At 53.6% G+C, this 16,026-nt stretch overlaps 6 protein-coding genes across 6 annotated transcripts; 3 read left to right on the top strand and 3 right to left on the bottom strand.

The window, feature by feature from the left end:
• Positions 1 to 23: 23 nt before the first annotated feature.
• VTJ04DRAFT_2552 (uncharacterized protein) lies at positions 24 to 497 on the top strand (the record flags this gene model as incomplete). The annotated part of the gene is made up of 3 exons (XM_069360354.1): positions 24 to 151; positions 262 to 312; positions 371 to 497. 3 exons carry the CDS (start codon positions 24 to 26, stop codon positions 495 to 497), a joined length of 306 nt encoding a protein of 101 aa, XP_069221073.1.
• Positions 498 to 6,098: 5,601 nt separating this feature from the next.
• On the bottom strand, positions 6,099 to 8,309 carry VTJ04DRAFT_2551 (uncharacterized protein; the record flags this gene model as incomplete). The annotated part of the gene is made up of 5 exons (XM_069360353.1): positions 6,099 to 6,147; positions 6,210 to 6,467; positions 6,527 to 6,887; positions 6,949 to 7,359; positions 8,087 to 8,309. The coding sequence occupies 5 exons, from the start codon at positions 8,307 to 8,309 to the stop codon at positions 6,099 to 6,101; spliced, it is 1,302 nt and encodes a 433-aa protein (XP_069221072.1).
• A 63-nt stretch (positions 8,310 to 8,372) lies between these two features.
• VTJ04DRAFT_2550 (uncharacterized protein) lies at positions 8,373 to 8,967 on the bottom strand (the record flags this gene model as incomplete). Its single annotated transcript, XM_069360352.1, has 3 exons — positions 8,373 to 8,574; positions 8,651 to 8,727; positions 8,881 to 8,967. The coding sequence occupies 3 exons, from the start codon at positions 8,965 to 8,967 to the stop codon at positions 8,373 to 8,375; spliced, it is 366 nt and encodes a 121-aa protein (XP_069221071.1).
• Positions 8,968 to 9,079: 112 nt separating this feature from the next.
• On the top strand, positions 9,080 to 9,592 carry VTJ04DRAFT_2549 (uncharacterized protein; the record flags this gene model as incomplete). The annotated part of the gene is made up of 1 exon (XM_069360350.1): positions 9,080 to 9,592. The coding sequence occupies one exon, from the start codon at positions 9,080 to 9,082 to the stop codon at positions 9,590 to 9,592; it is 513 nt and encodes a 170-aa protein (XP_069221070.1).
• Positions 9,593 to 9,627: 35 nt separating this feature from the next.
• On the top strand, positions 9,628 to 9,867 carry VTJ04DRAFT_2548 (uncharacterized protein; the record flags this gene model as incomplete). Its single annotated transcript, XM_069360349.1, has 1 exon — positions 9,628 to 9,867. One exon carries the CDS (start codon positions 9,628 to 9,630, stop codon positions 9,865 to 9,867), a length of 240 nt encoding a protein of 79 aa, XP_069221069.1.
• A 44-nt stretch (positions 9,868 to 9,911) lies between these two features.
• Positions 9,912 to 10,401, bottom strand: VTJ04DRAFT_2547 (uncharacterized protein; the record flags this gene model as incomplete). Its single annotated transcript, XM_069360348.1, has 3 exons — positions 9,912 to 9,987; positions 10,051 to 10,172; positions 10,315 to 10,401. The coding sequence occupies 3 exons, from the start codon at positions 10,399 to 10,401 to the stop codon at positions 9,912 to 9,914; spliced, it is 285 nt and encodes a 94-aa protein (XP_069221068.1).
• Between the last annotated feature and the right edge of the window lie 5,625 nt (positions 10,402 to 16,026).

Here is a 16,026-nt window from a genome sequence, read left to right as displayed (position 1 = left end):
AGCCTGCGAGGGAGCACTGGCGAATGTTCGCAGCGCGTCCCTCATTGGCCGTGATGCTGCACGGCGGCGGGGAAGAGGGGAGGGGAACACGGGAGGTGCAGGCTGCGTCACTCGTTGTCGTTGTCGTCGCGGGTCCCAAAGCCAGGGAAGCGTGTGTGTGGCCAGTTCGTTCACTGCATTTTCCCATCCGGTCCCCTTCTTGCTCACACAAGCACACTCACCATCCATGTCGACACAAAGCCCCGACCCACCCCTGTCTAGCCTGTTGGCCGTCGCCGGAACGGGTCTAGCCTCAGATGAGAAAGGCGCAAGGTGTGCTCATCATCGATGCCTCATTGAGACTGTCATTTGGGAAATCTCCGTTTTGCAGAATGTTTCAAAGGGGCATCCAGCTCGACGTTTTCCATGACGGCAGCCCAGCCGGCTCCCAAGCCTTCCGGAGGCTCCTGTTCTCCACCAAGTGTGGCATGGCAACTCCACTGGCGTCGTCCTCGTGAGACGCCTCTCTCAAGGACAGCAACCCTTGGGAAAAGATTATCACGACTTCCTGGTCAGTCGGAGAGTGGATTCTTTTTCCCCCTTCTTCGTACGCTTGAGTCACAGATCAGAAGATCGCAGGCCAGCGTGACTGAGACTTTGAGGTCTCGGAATCGTCGACACGAGCCAGCCGGAGTCGCCACGCCACACGGCCGGATTGGGGCCGCCTGAAAATTGGCGCCACCACTGGGCAGTGAAGGCGATCTGTCATGTTGCCCGGAAAACTTTTCAAGCTGCCACGAAAGACAACCCCAAAAAGGAGTCACGCAAACGCCGCCGGGCTCTCCGAGCCCATTATGCCGGCGACTTCCAGTGGCCTGTTTCTAGCTCCAGTTTCTAATTCCATCGCATCACGAATGATGATTTGCCTAACATCGTGTAAGTGATTCATCTGGGGATGAAAACACTTGCGAGATCTGGGCGGGGAGCAAGCTGTCTTCGAGTCGGTCCAGCTGAAAGCTTCCTGCCCATCCCGTCCCCTTGGATCAAATTCAAAACCGCTACCTCTCAGCCACAGGACGTCGAGTCAGCAAACCTGCCGTTTCGGCAGACGGGCGGAGCTGCAGAAATCCACACCGTCGCCCAAAACGCAGAAGTGGTAATCAGGTATTGATTGCGCCATGCATGCCCGGCTTTCCCGGAACATAGGCATCCTGCTGCTTCTGCTGTGCTTGCGCAAATGTCGCCGGTTGCTTTGCTTTGCTCTGCCAGGCGCAGCAGAGTTTCCGCCTCCCATCTTGATACACCTCGAACGTCGATCGCGGGGTGGAGTCCGGGTTTCTGATGCTGTGCGACAAAGGGAGGGAAGCAAACCCCGCAAAAGGATGCTGCGACTACTACACTGGCTGTGCTGCGCTTCGCATTCACGGCCGCGTTTTGTTGGACACAGCCAGGCTTGGGGTCTCGTTGGCCTTGTCTCGCCGTTGCTGCTGCTACCGACCAACTGCCACCCACTGCCGATGCAAGATGGGATCACAACTATCTTCGGATCTGATTACCCACTATTCTTGTCGCAAACATTTGTCAAGACCAGGCCATGGCGGTTCATTTTAGTCAACATCTCGCCTCTGAGTTGGCCTTCGACACCACGGTGAACAAAGCAGATCGCCGCAAGGAAAGCATTGAAGCGGCTGACTTGCTTTAGTCATCGGCAATCGGCATCAAAGGTCAAGGAAACTAAATGGTGTCCGTTCGGGTCATTCCCTTCAATGCCCTCCAATCAAGACCATCCCGTCATGTCCCACCTCCCGAGACGTAAGGTATGGAAGTAGAACCCCGCTTTGCTCTCCGGTCCGCCGCCAACTGTGCATCGACTGGCAAACGACCATTGGAAGGTCGGTGACGCCTTGCGCCAATGCAGCGCAACCCAACCTTGAACGAGCACGCAACTTGCGCACGACTGGACAAAGGTTTGGCGTGTTCGTCGTCGCCATCCCGCAAGGCAAACGAGATATGGGACAGGACTTGGCGGAGAAGAAGGGACCGAAGAGAAACATCCCACATGCCAGATATTCACTCACTCTCTTCTCGCATCACCTCTCACATAGGGTACAACATCCCACCGATGTCACAGCTCAACAGCCTTGCCGATCGACTCCGGGCCGCCTCCCGAGCCTTGCCTTCTGGGCAAACTTGGAGCAGAGGGAACACTGGCATAAATCCACATACTCTACACAGTACACATTCATAACGGGCGTGCTGTGTGACAGGGCTACCTACATCCAGTGAGAAAAGAAGAAAAATCTGCACTCCGCACATAGCCGGGGCATATCCTGTAGACGTGTCAAGCCCACGATGACTCAGGCGGAGTCTGCCCAGCCGGATGAGGCCGAGGAATCCAAACCCATGGCTCCGGAGGCGCAATGCGCAATTGGCCCGCGATATCGGACCTCTCATGAATGAAACCGCAACCGGCCAACAACACCGTGACCACGTCGCCGCCCCCCAACGAGGCAACAGGAAAAAACTGGGAAGAATTCTCATCCATCCACAGCTGCCATTTCTCGGTGAAGGCCGGTTTCCGCGCAATCACTCACCAGGGATTCAGTATTCAGTATTCTTTTCTTAGCTACTACCCTCGACGTTCTGATGTCATGAGCCGTGGGGCTGGCGGACCAAACAAACCGGAACATACATACGTAAAGTACCTACGCTGGAGCATATTGCTTGTGATCAGGCTGATCACGTTCTACATACCCGCCGGCACTCAGTATGACGCGTGGAATGCGAATGCAGTAATGGCTGCCGGGCCAACAGGCTCACCACCAGTCTTGGGCTTGCGACTGGCTTTCATTCGCTCAGCTCAGCCTTCGGTGAGAGTATGTCTTTGCCGGCGGAGTAGTTCGGTGAGGCTGAGGTGTGAATGAGTTGGGGGGGTGTGAGCGCTGGGGATGTCATCGTCATCTAGGCCGACTCACGCTCTCATTCCATCCTCACGGATTTGGTGCAAAGTCTGTTATGATGTGACAGTGACAACGCTGTGTGAATGACCTGTGAACATATTGCTGAGGGTGTGTCGGAGTTGCTTCCGTAGGACATACGTTTCGTCTCGGAATCCGAGCCTCTTCCCTCGTCCTTCGGACCGAGAATGTTAGTCGATGGGTATACGATCGTTCTTCCTAGGTAGCAGATGCCCTGTCCAATGACAAAAAAATAATATCACAAGTCTAGCCGAGAACATGGCTTCTGACCGTCTGACACATGGAGAGTCATCGCGCCCCATCCGAGCGATATGGCGTCTCGGGAATCTCACAAACACCATGCGAAACATACGGTGTTTAGACATTTCGGGGGCAACGAACGAGGGTGACGTTGGGTAGTGTTTCATCAAACTTCGAGAACAGCAATCGAAGCACCAACAACGACGCGGCCCAGGCGCAGGCAGCAGATTCCCATTCCAATGTGGGAGGTTCCAACCTTACATCAGCTCAGCCCCCAATTGCCTGGACATGTACCTACTTGTTGGTCATCTACCACTTCCTCCATCCTCGCTCACCGTCCATCCACAAGGGAAACTCACCACCAAATACGCCATCATCTTTAGTGCGCCTCGCCAACACTACCCACTACTACTCCCATACCACCTGGCCTCGACTATGTAGTTCGCACCAACACCAACCACCAACATTATGCTCCCCAAATCCCACGGGACCATGTGCCAACTTCGCCTGCTGTGCCTCGCTGAATCAGCACCCCTTCCGCACCAGAGCGCACAGCCTGCTTGCTTGCGCATTTCTCGGCGTTCACGCCCAGGGCCCTGGCGCGAATAGTTCTCACGTCTCTCCTTGATGAGTAGCAACCTAACACGGAGATTCAGCACAACTCGTTGTGTAGTGGAGTTTGTGATATGTTTGGATATGTCAACTGAGGGGCTTCGTACTACCCAGGTAAGCTTGGTCCCGTCTTGTCTGACAGACAGACAAAACCACAAAGGCGGATCGATTGCCTTGCATGTGACCAACCTACCTCTTAGGCGGTCTTCCCCAGACGGTTTAATACGGACCGGATACTGAACCCGAGACTGGGATCAGGGTTGGGGATTGATGGATGACGATTACGACGACGAGCCCCGTCGGCATTTCCAAGGTTTTGAGTGAAACGGCTCATCCCCAGCCAGGTGTCCAGATATACGCAGCAGTGAGGCACAGAATGACGAATGACTATCTTGAGAACCTTGTGTGTTGTCCAAACTCGCCATGCCGTGGGCCAACTTCGTTGGCCAGCTCACACACGTCTGGGTAAACTCAGCGTGGCAAAGCACGTTGAGAGGCACATGGGCGGGATCTATCTACGCTCGGTTTCAAGTGGTGACACAACCTCCAGGATGCTGAGGTAGATGGCGAGAGTTTACCCATCTGAAGCTCGTCATTGTCCGCTTTCCATCCCGTCTTGTGGCTTAGGTCAGCGAACAATCATCTCATCCACGGTGACCAAAGGTTTCGTGGAGACGGATTCTGCTCTTGTACCGTCGAGACCGATGACGACAACACGTGTGAATTCATATTTCAAACCCTCAATGCTCAAACGTCACATCCAGTGCCCGAAGAGGGCCAGGGTCGTCATCCGGATGTCAAGCAAGGCAAAACTCACCCCGACCTCCGGCTCCTCTCAAGGTAAACTCCCCCAAGCTCATCCTCAGAGGCTGTCCTCAAGCCAGCCAAGAACAACTGTCATCGATGCCAAATAAACTTCTTGCTCTTAGCCGGTTTATACATACATAGTAGGATACAATCCTGGCCAGATCCTTCCCCGACGGAATAACAACTCGTCCGAGAATACCATGATTACTCATCTCTCCCGAATATATGTATACAACAGCGGAGATCTCGATCCCCCAACCCCCCGTCGGCGTGCGTCGGAGGACCGACCACCACCTCGCAACAATCTCCGAGCGCGCACTGCGCAGACATGCAACGTGTGTGATGTGCGCCCTGTGATAGACATGTGCATGGCGATGTGATGTAGGCGAAGGAATTGCATCAGGATACCAGAAAGGGGATGTGAGAGAGGTGTGGATGTGTATCTCGCCGCAAGAAGAGGAAGTCCGGATATCGGAAGTTGTAGTGATCTGGATCCATATCCCAACCTTGGAAGGCCAGATACCAGGTGTGTGGGATACTTGTTAAGTATCTCAGGTACCCAGCAGCGACGACAGCGATGCTATCCAACTTGTATGCCCTGGGAGGTACTTCCCGTGTATCTCATCCACAATGTCGAATCAACCCCAGATGCATCAGCATCGGTCAGGAGCCGTCAGGCTCCTAGAATCATGCTTTCACTCGATTTGAACAAAAGGGGCATTAGATCACCGTAATGATCATCAACCAACAGTCACAACATGAGGTGGACAATCTGGAAGATGTTAGGTTGAGAGAGTGAGGCATCGATTGAACAGTACCGCCATAAACTCCAGCCACGTCCTCCGGTCGTACTTCGACTGGCTAACCCCAGCGGGAATGCGAACAAGACTCAAGGAAATCAAGCAACATATTGTGATCACTGAGACACCAAACATCACATCGAGAACATCAAGACCTCAGAGCTCTGAGAACCCCATGATAACTCGGAGGCCGTTCTCCAAGCTTGCCTGTTTATCACATATACAAAGCAGCAGCACATTGGCTTCGATTGCCGAGACTCAAGAAACAAAGGTAGGTACGTGCTCGGCAGAAAATTGGCCGGTTCAGATAAGGGCACAACATCCGAAGAACAACAATGACAATGAATTGGGTTTAAACAAGATCCTCGAAAACCAGTCTTGCATTTCCCGATCTCAAGAGTCTCATCTAGTTTTACATGACGACCTTAGGTTGACTTGACTACCTCGACGCTGCCGCAAGCAAACTAAAAGAAAAGAGCTCCACACACATCTCAATGCCTCTCCACCCTCTAAAACTCCAGCAAAGCTCAGCACTGTGAGCGGCATGAAACCCCGCTGGAGAATCTGGATTTGGGCAACAGAAAGCATTGTCTTGACCGGCTCGGAAAGCAATAGGAAACCAAGCGATGCAGGTGTTCTCGGTCTACGCCGCGGGAGACGACACACATTTGCTGACGCTGGTTTACGAAGCCATGTACGTCGAAGCGTCGACACCCTCCTTGGGGAACTCACTAAATACGAGGTTAGTACCGATCAACGGAGTGTCGTTCGATGAAAGAAGGGGATGACATACGGAAGAGCGACCTCGAAGCGCTTCTCGATCTGCTGGAGCACTTCCTTATCCTGCTCGGTGGTCACGAACGAGATAGCGAGACCCTTGGTACCGAAACGGCCGGCACGACCGACACGGTGGAGGTAGGAATCAGCATCAGCCGGCATGTCGTAGTTGATAGCCAGGTTGATACGCTCAATGTCGATACCACGGCCGAACACATCCGTGGCGACGCAGATGCGCTTGTTGAATTCCTTGAACTCTTTGTACCGACGGATACTACACCATGACATGTCAGTATGTATTGTCATTGCCAAACATGACGGAAAAGAACGTACCGCTCCTCCTGGCTGACACCGGAGTGAACAGCAATGGAGGGGAAGTTGCACTCGCGAAGCAGCTTGTCGAGCTCCGTGGCACGCAAGGTGCTCTTGACGAAGATGATAACCTGGTTGAACTGCAGATCGTCCAGCAGCTCGGCGAGCTTGCGGTTCTTCTCCCGCTCCTCCAGAGCAATGTAGTATTGCTGGAGACCATGCAGGGTCAACTTGGTATCCTCGTCGACATAGTGCTCCGTCGGGTTCTGCATGAACTTGCGGCAGATGGGCTTGATCTCGTCCGAGAGAGTGGCCGAGAACATCATGACCTGCTTCTGCTGCGGAGTAGCGCGGAAAATCTCCTGCACGTCGCGGCGCATGTCTTTGGGGGTATTAGCGACCGGGATTGGCGTCAAGTCTTTCGAAAGATGCAATCAACTCACCAATCTGGTCGAGCATCTTGTCGCACTCGTCCAGAACGAACATGCGAACATTGCCGAGCCGCAGGTGCTTGTCACGGACAAGGGCGTTCAGACGGCCCGGAGTGCCGACGATGATGTGCGGGTGGGTGTCCTTATTCTTGAGGATCTCGGCATCCTTCTGGATTGGGGTACCACCGTAGAAGACGCCCGTCTTGATGTCGGGCATGTACTTGCTGAATCGGTTGTACTCGTTGCGGATCTGGAAGGCGAGCTCGCGGGTGTGGCACATAACCAGCACAGAGCACTCGCCGGCGACGGGCTCAACCTGCTGGAGGGTCGTGAGGACGAAGACGGCCGTCTTGCCGAGACCAGACTTGGCCTGGCAGATGATATCGCCGCCGAGCATGGCCTGGGGGATGCATGTCTGCTGAACTGTATTCGGGACCGCATTAGAAATCGGGTACGCAAATGGGATGATGTGTGTAGCGGTGCAGGTGGGCATCAAAAGAGGCCCGTCCATCGTCGCAAAGAAAGAGAAAGAGAGAGGAAAAAAAGTTGAGCCACTCCTCCATCGTGATCTTCCCTCGCCGCCAATCCTTCATTCAATTACTCTCCACTACCAACTGAGCCAGCGGTGCGAAGTGTGTAACAGAGCGGCCACAGCCAGACGCCATCACACAATTGCCACCACTGACATGACGCAATGAGCAGCGGCGAGCCGCGCGCAGTGTCCCAGAGTAGAGTCCCGCGATGGGTTTTGATGTGGGTGCTCGGAAGCAACAAGCCACATGGGCGAGCCTTTCGTCGCCGTTTCCCGGTATGCCGACTCAATACGACGCGACAACGACAAGAAGCCGTCATGCGCGCTGGGTGCTTTGCATGCGCCGAAGCTCAGTGGCGTTCGGAGATGGAGTTCTTCCTTTGCCGTTGGTAAAACAGCTGCCTCGACAGTCGACCAGCAGTAGCTGGCGACTCATTGTGTTCTTCCTTTGTCTTCTTCCTCGATGCGCGTCGCGCGGGTGACCCAATCCGACCCCTGTCTCGACAGATTCTTCTTGCTTCGCGTGGCTTCCGTGGATTGCGTGCGAGATGGACGGGCCCGTTGGGAGGAGAGGAGGGATGTAACGATGAGCTGGGGATTAAACTTGTCTTGACTAACCCTCCGAGGGATGCTCGAAGCCGCAGTCGGCAATAGCGCGAAGGAGTTCAGGCTTCAGCAGGAAATCGCGGAAGCCGGTCGAGTGAATGCCGACGTAGGAACCCTTCTTGTCGACATTCTGAGCCGAAGCGGCGGCATCGCCCTTCTTGCCATTGGAAGCCGGGGCGGTCTCGTTGTTGAGCTCGTCGTCCGAGTAGTCGATGAGATCCTCCTCGCCGGACATGGTGGCTGTTGTTGTGTTGGTATTAAAGTCAAAGACGCGTGTTACCGAGACACAGAATCGGACTCAACGCGTTGGTCGGTCAGTGCGATTCCTGGCGAAATCAATTCCCAGGTATCGAGTGCAAGAGAAAATTAAATGTCGCGAAGAAGAGCGGAAGATGAAAATAGGATAGGATGGATGTCCTTTCCAAAGATCGGTGACGCGGTCGGTTGTTGGTTGATGACGGGAAGTTTGGGAGGCAAGGGAGGAAGAAGATGCGAAATGGCTTTCAACAAAGCGAGAAGTAAGGAGAGGCACAGCACGGGCAAGGCCGCCAAAACTTGAAGGCAGCCAGCGCTAACCCAAAGCGGCTTAGCGTTGCCGCGTTTGGCTGGTCGGGGAAGAAGTGGGTCGCGGAAAGCTCGTTGCGCACGGGCCACTGAGGCTCTGTCGGCTTCGTTAGGCAAGGACTGGGGATCTGGATCTCGATTCAGAGCTCCAGTCAATCCTTTCTGAGTGTGGAGGTTGTAAAAAAAGTTGATGTAGTAGAAGAAGAAGGGGAATCCAACCGCTGAATGTGTGGGAAAGCCACAATAAATGCGCGGTACTTTTCTACTGTATTCCACTTTCCCCGGCGAAACCTCTGTGCCCAATCCATCCTGGAAACGAACGAGTGCATGGGTTGGTGAGGAAAGTGAAGCCCCAACTCGTCGAACCCGGGCAAAACTTCATCTCCGACCACGTTCGACTCGAGCCACGACTCAAAAAGCAATTCGGTCAGCAAGTGAGTCATGGCGAAAGCAAAGGGCAGCAATGCAGTGCAGAACAGGGCAATATACTCGCGGCTTTCCTTCCTCCAGCAAGCCGCTGTAATGCTCTCGACCATGAGTTCTTCGTCTGAATCTCCCGAGGACGGCAGCACTTCTTCTAACCAACCCTCCTCCGGTGCTGCCAACCCCGATGCTCGGGTCTCCAAAAGCCTTGAAGCCCTCAGTCGGCGTCTGACTACCGACCTGCGAGCCGTGTCCCTCAAGACGCGGATCCGCCTGCAGCCGGCGGTGAAGCACACCATCTGCAAGTTTTGCGACTCAGTGCTGATTGAGGGCCAGTCATGCACCTCGGAAGTTGAGAACAAAAGCAAAGGCGGGCGCAAGCCTTGGGCCGACGTGCTGGTCCGCCGCTGCCACACGTGTGGCCGGGAGCGGCGGTACCCTGTGTCGGCGCGCCGGCCGAGGCGGAAAACGGAGCGCGGCGACGGGAGCGGGGGGAAGCATGTGCCTGAGAAGCAGGGAACGACGGGATGAGAATTGGATGCTTAGATGGCGGTTGTTGAGATGGTATGAACGAGATCATCCATGGCACGGCATTGTTGCCAGCTTCGACGGTGATGGGATTCTCATCTGACTGGCCTGGCCCTCTCCTACCGAAGGCGGGGTGCAGACTGGGGTATCTAAGTGCCTCTGTGCCCTCGACCAACAGCGAGCCACGACAAAATATCTCTCTCAGAAAGTCTGGGCCACGTTTACACGACAGCCTCCCTCTCAGCCTCCAATCATCCAGTCATCCAACAACCACATGATCACCCATTCTCTCATCCTGCACCAGTCCATGGAAAGCAGACACTCAGCTCTGGCCACTGCCTTGCTGATTCTGGTTCTGGATGGATTCCTCTCCAAGCACCTTGCTGGATGCCATGAACCTGTATCTTAAGTCAGCGAAACAGACATCCACAGCGATAGAAAGAGTAAAAGTGGTCACCGACAAGCCAGCATGCCAACTCCCTAGTCCCCTCATGGCTTCGGCCTGCACACTCGTCATGCGCAGCAGATTCTCGGTGTCCGCCAGGTTGGCAGACAGCTGGGCGAGTTGCGAATGGAGCTGAGCCTGGGAGCGATGTAAGTGGGATGGACTCTCTTGGGTCGGGAAGACATGGAATGTGGGAGAACGGAAAAGATAGCTTTTTTGTAGTTTGAGGCACATTTGTAGAGCCGGGACTATGGAACCAAATTGTTGCATTAGTACTTACCAACTGCCGCGCCTTGACAGCACTCCCTGACGAGGGCATTATCGACTGACGCGATGAGGCGTTGGTGTTGAAACCGCGTGTCGCCATCGTTGGACACCCACTTAATCTATTTCAAGTTGTCAAATCAAATGCTGATGGAACGTTTTTCCCGATCTAAGCATTTGATAATGCTAAGACAAAGCGGAATTCACGACTTCTTCAAGTAACTAGTCTTATCTCAAGTTTGTTGTCGGGTGAAAGCCTGGAGGTCATTGCGATGAAGCGGGGCGAAACTTGCCCCAACTGATGGTCTTGATTGGCAGGGTTCCCCTGACCGTCTCCCTTCCAACGTTCGACATCACAAACAACAAATATCATGAAGCACACTAGACAAAAGATGGAAGGGGATGAAAATTATGAAGTAAAAAGCAGACAAAATTTGAATATATCGTCCATCTCACTGCTACTACATCTATTTCATCCAGTCCTGAAGTCTCGGCTTGGGCTTCAGCTGAACCTTCAACCCCAAGAACTTGACACCCGAAGACTCCTGTCCGTGTTTCTGAGTCAATGATACCTCGGGCCCGTGGGGGAAAGTAGACGCCGCTAGTGCCTTGGCCTTCTCTCTGATCCAGTTGGCATCAGGAGGCACTTCAGGTACTGAGGACAGTCGATTCCCTTTTACAGATAATCTCAGTCTACATCCTCAACTCCAACACTAGCTTCCATACCATCAGATACTGTGACTCTCAGCACAATGTAGATCTCGGGTTAGCCATGCAGGCTGTCTGTTAGGGCTCAGTTATGGTAGATAATTACAGGCCTTTGTCGGTAGTGTACGATGCCGGGAAAGTTCGCTTGAGAGGGAAGTCAAATCGTGTGACACCACAACATCTCCTTGCTACCTACCGGTGTTCTCTCCAGATGGCTATCCTACGTCCATATCTTCCTATTTTCTGGGTAGGCTATCTAGGGATATTGTGCCTGTAGATGCTGGAAGTCAACCTTGGTGGCGAGAAGAAGGGATTTTGAGATAGGTACTTGAAGGTAGCAAAAGTTTTGGGGGTGGGAGGGGGGGCGGTCCGGATCCACGTGGAGTAGTTTCAATCTTAAGCATCCGATCTTTTTTGTACATCCAAGGCGATGAGCAATCCATATCCTGGGATGCGGCAGCTACCCTCATCGTGACGTTTCGGAAGACGTGAATATGCAATCCATGTTCGAATGAAGCACGACAACTTAGTGTGACACAACGTCTGAGACCAACATTCTCTTACTGTCTTCCGAAGGATGGATGGACCACCTTGACTAACCTGCCTCGTTCAGCCAGAGGGCAATACGCCGAATCTTGTTAAGACGCCCAGTAGTCAAAAATGTGACGCACTTCAATAGGTCGATGAGCTGACGGCTCAAACTTGACCACACAGCAAGTCAGATCCTAAAACTACGCACATCCCTCTCCATGGCAGACGAAGTTCGGTCAGAGTAAACAAAGTTAGCACGAACCAGAAGGGCAAGATATAGTTCATATCAGATTATGACAACCTAAAACCCCGTCTCGAGTCTTGTCCAGTGGGAGGAAGGGTTGCGTTTACATCCCCCATGACGGGATGCCGGTTGGGACAGGCAGGCTTATGGTCGGAATCGTTGCCCTGATGAATGCCGCCGCTCGGATGGAAGGATAGGCGATAAAGATATAACGTTGTGGAACAAGATTCCTCTCACCCTATCGTGCCAATCCACTCAACCTGTTGGATAACCGTGGACGAAAGTGACAATAGGGCAATCAACCAGAGGAGGAAACCGTTGGCTATCTACAGAGAGTTCAATACTCGCTCTGCATATACACGGCTCCTTACTGCTCACAACACTCATGTATACGGGAAATAGGCACACAGCTTCATCAAGGTTGGCTGCGTCCCCAGGGAGCACACGTTACGAGTTAGGCATATCATCTCACAAACAGGCAGGCTGTGTCTGGTAGAGAAACACAGATGCTTCAAAGCCCAACCTCATGGACTCAGGGCGCGGACAGGTGCAGAAGACATGCACCGGGCCGCAGTCCGCGATCGTAGGTCGGAGAGATACGCAAGCCCCGTCTTCCCGTTCTCGGCCCGCCATGTTTCTCCTCGAGACACAGCTCTGTGCTACGCGTGGATCGGGAACTTAACTTCGGGTCTTCAAGAAGTGGTAAGTTCATAAATTTCGTGATGAAACTTTTCCATGTTTACCAATATGTGCCTCGTTGGCCCGGCCTCTGTGGGGGTGTCCCGGCAATTGACAAGTCCAACTTTGGTCATGCAATGAACAAATTAAGATCAGTAGGTTATGTGTGCCTTACTGATTGGACCCAGGGAACAGCCACTACCACTGCTACCACTTCCACAAACCAATCCAACTCAGGCGATTGCCCCTGAGATGAGACCGGGAAGATTGACGTGGAAAGGCATGCAGGGCCCATCAGGCACCTATCCAATTCCATGTTTTTACGACGCCACTATGCCGCGCGGCTGTTGTGAGGTGTGACGTCGTGTATGTCAGGTACGGGCTGACTGCATTTGGGGGAAGAGGGATTGCATCCCGCCAACAAGCGAATACGGGGAAGGGGGCCGAATGGATGGCCGGCTAGGTGCCTACGGAGTAGCCATTGATAGATTTTCCCGGTTCCTTGGATGGGATGTTGTGTTTACCGGTGCTCTTCAAAGAAACCACTCCAGGCTCGACCCAAACTATTAGAGGTGCTGTCAACACGACATACCATTGGGACTGATTGATCCATGGATCTACGGTGTATGGAGCTTGGGCCATAGTGGATTCGCTGACAGATGGATGTTGATGTCAATACGGTGTAGATGGGATGATGGAGTCCAGACCGCGCCGCTTGTCCGGGCCGTTGAGAAGGATATGACATTCCGCGTCCGTCTCACAACACAGACCGGGACAACCGGAAGTTTGGACCGCTGCAATATCAATCCATTGGGTCCCCACCGATAGACAATGACAATGCCCAGAAGCATTTCTACCAACAAAAATGAACAGGCAGCAGACTCGAGCAGCTGTTTGGCTTGGCCGACAAACACATACACAGTGAAGCGAAGCAAAGGGGGAAAAGTTGTGTGTGTGCGTCATCTGCCATATGACAATGACCCCCCGCAGGATGGGGAAGATGGATGCGCGTCTGTCGCCAAGCCTCCTCCGTCATCCGAATCGCGCGTCAGGTCGATCCAGCTCGACAGGGGTCAACAGGTTCCCGCTTGTCGGCTGGTCCGGGACGCTAACTGGCCTAACGGTAACGGCTAGCGCAGCCAAGAAGCCAAGGAAGCAGACCGAAGCCAACAACAACCGACAGCCGATACGGCAAACCCCCAAGATCTGTCCAAGATGGATCGGGAGGGAGCCAGCCGGACAACACTCTGCGAGGATGTACACAGGACACAGAACACAAGACACAGGACACGAGGATGAGGATATGCTGGCAGGTTTGGCAGGTATGTCTTGCATAAATCGTCATCTGCCAGCGGGCATGGGAATCCCTGAGGGAGAATGTGTTGTGGTGTTTGGCCCCAGCTGTTCGCATGTCGTGTTCCTGGCTGGTTCTGGGCCCCCCATCTGCCGTTCGGTTCTCCTACACAATTCCCGCCCGCCTGAGTCGCGAACCTCCTCCTCTGTCGCGGTTCTCACGTGCGCACGCGGTACACAGTATCAAGTCTGCGAATTTCCACGTTTTCTGTGCTGGAATGAGAGGGCTGGTGGGGATTGAACAAATGGACCATTGTGGCGCATTCCCCTGATAGGGACGGGTAGTGTGCTTATACTAACAAAGCGCGTTGCAGACGTTCGGGTTTACCTTAGGATCGACAATTGTAGATTATTGTCATTTTGAGACTCAAGTCCTCAGGAGAGTTCCATCATCCAGGTCATGAAGCTTGTTCGCTGGAGATAGGACGACATGTGCTTTGCAAATCCCATGTCAAAGATGGGTGTTGATCAGTTTCTCTTCCTGGATACCCTGTAGGTGGGCTTGACGGAGGTGGCTTTCGTTGATCCGACGTTGATGAAGTGACGCAAAACTTCCCAGGCAGTTGCTTATTGAGTGGGATACTCGAACTGAGATCTAGGACCTGTGTTAAGAACCTTGTTAGTTGCTCTTCTCGGGTTTCCTGATACTACGAATCTCCAGAAATGTCCTTGGATGGCCAACTTTTTTTTTGTTGTTGGGCTCCACCCCATCCCCTGTCAAACACCACATGCGCATGCGCATGTTGCCGGACATCGTTCAACGTCCAAGCCACACCGAGGGACAAGGTCACGTCACCACACGGAAAACCCCGAGCTTCCCACTCTCAATCTCAACAGCCTAACGTCCCAGAATCGAGTCGCCAAAGGCTTTCGGTTGGATCGTTATGGCTGGGCAGGGCGGGTGAGCTTCCAAGAGGTTGCATCTTGGAGACAGAATGCGACATTCCAGCAGCTTCTGCTTGCTCCAAAAATTCCAGATAGCATCCCTCGCGCGCCCTGTGTCGTGTACTGTGTCCAAGAAGAATTGAAGAATCACGATGCTGTCCATGGACTTTGCATGTGTCGTGTGAAGACCTTTTGTCCCTTCGCCGCACCTTCTTGCTCAGGGTTCGAGGCTGGCCAGATTTGGTGGATTGTTCCTGACGTCCATCCACTCGGTCCGTCCAGTCAGTGCCTGTGGACTGCCCATCGACTGAGCATTGTGAGCGCGTGAACCTTGGAACCTGGAAGTTCACGAGCTTCCAAGTTTGAGGACAAGACAAGGTCTCGACCCAAGCATTGCAACGCAACCTCCCCCTTACCGTGAACAACCAGACATTCATCTTTTCTTGTCAAGTCCACGTCGCGTCCTGTCCCCTTTCTCACTTCTTTCCATTCATTCATTCATCCATTCAGTGGTCGCAAACAATGCACCGTCTCAAACAGTGACCTGCCAACAGGCACTGCCCGGAGCATCCCACCTCGCTCTTCGACTGCGGCTCTCCCACTCCCGATCCCCCGCCGACATCACATCGTCATCTCGAAAGGTATCACGTCGCAAACCAAACCGATCGGTACCGACCCGACAACCACAATCAGAACCAGAACCACAGCAGGCATCAAGCATTGTTTCGGCTCCTCGAACCTCGAACCGCATCGGCCAACAGCATTCTCTGTTAACTCTTTCACCAAGTCCGAAATCAAATCGTCGCTTTTTACCCATTATCGACCCATCACCTGGTTTTAACTGGCATCTCAGTTGTACATACAGTAAACCTCACCAAACAGGGTCGCTTGTTTAGCTGTCCTGCAGAGCTACGCCCGCCCCCGATCAGATCCCAGCACCAACGGCGTCGCTTGGCAACGTTTCCAACCATCGAACGACGCAGTATTCCGTTGTTTGTTGCTGGCTGCTGCTGCTGCTTCTGGCTGGCTTGCCGGCTACCAGGTCGTCCGTTTGTTTGATTCACTTCCTCCTCGACACTTCTCCTGTTCGCTTCTTTCTGCTATCATATCCATCTCCACTCCGCGACGTCGTGCACCTCAAACGGCCAACACCAATTCCGGGGGCCCTCTCACACCACGCTGCCCATTATCCGGGCCGTCGTGGAACCCTGCAGCACGCGGCAGAGAGCGCACAAGGGATTTGCCCTGGGAAACTGGCTCTCCCGTCCCCCAATCGGCCTTTTATACACCGACCAGCACCAACCGCACTTACTCCACCTCAAACCGCCA

Source organism: Mycothermus thermophilus, assembly GCF_041956435.1.
Source record: "Mycothermus thermophilus strain CBS 625.91 unplaced genomic scaffold VTJ04scaffold_2, whole genome shotgun sequence".
NCBI classification, from domain to species: Eukaryota; Fungi; Ascomycota; class Sordariomycetes; order Sordariales; family Chaetomiaceae; genus Mycothermus; species Mycothermus thermophilus.
Note: the sequence above shows the minus strand (reverse complement) of the source record. Positions and strands in the feature narration are given on the sequence as shown.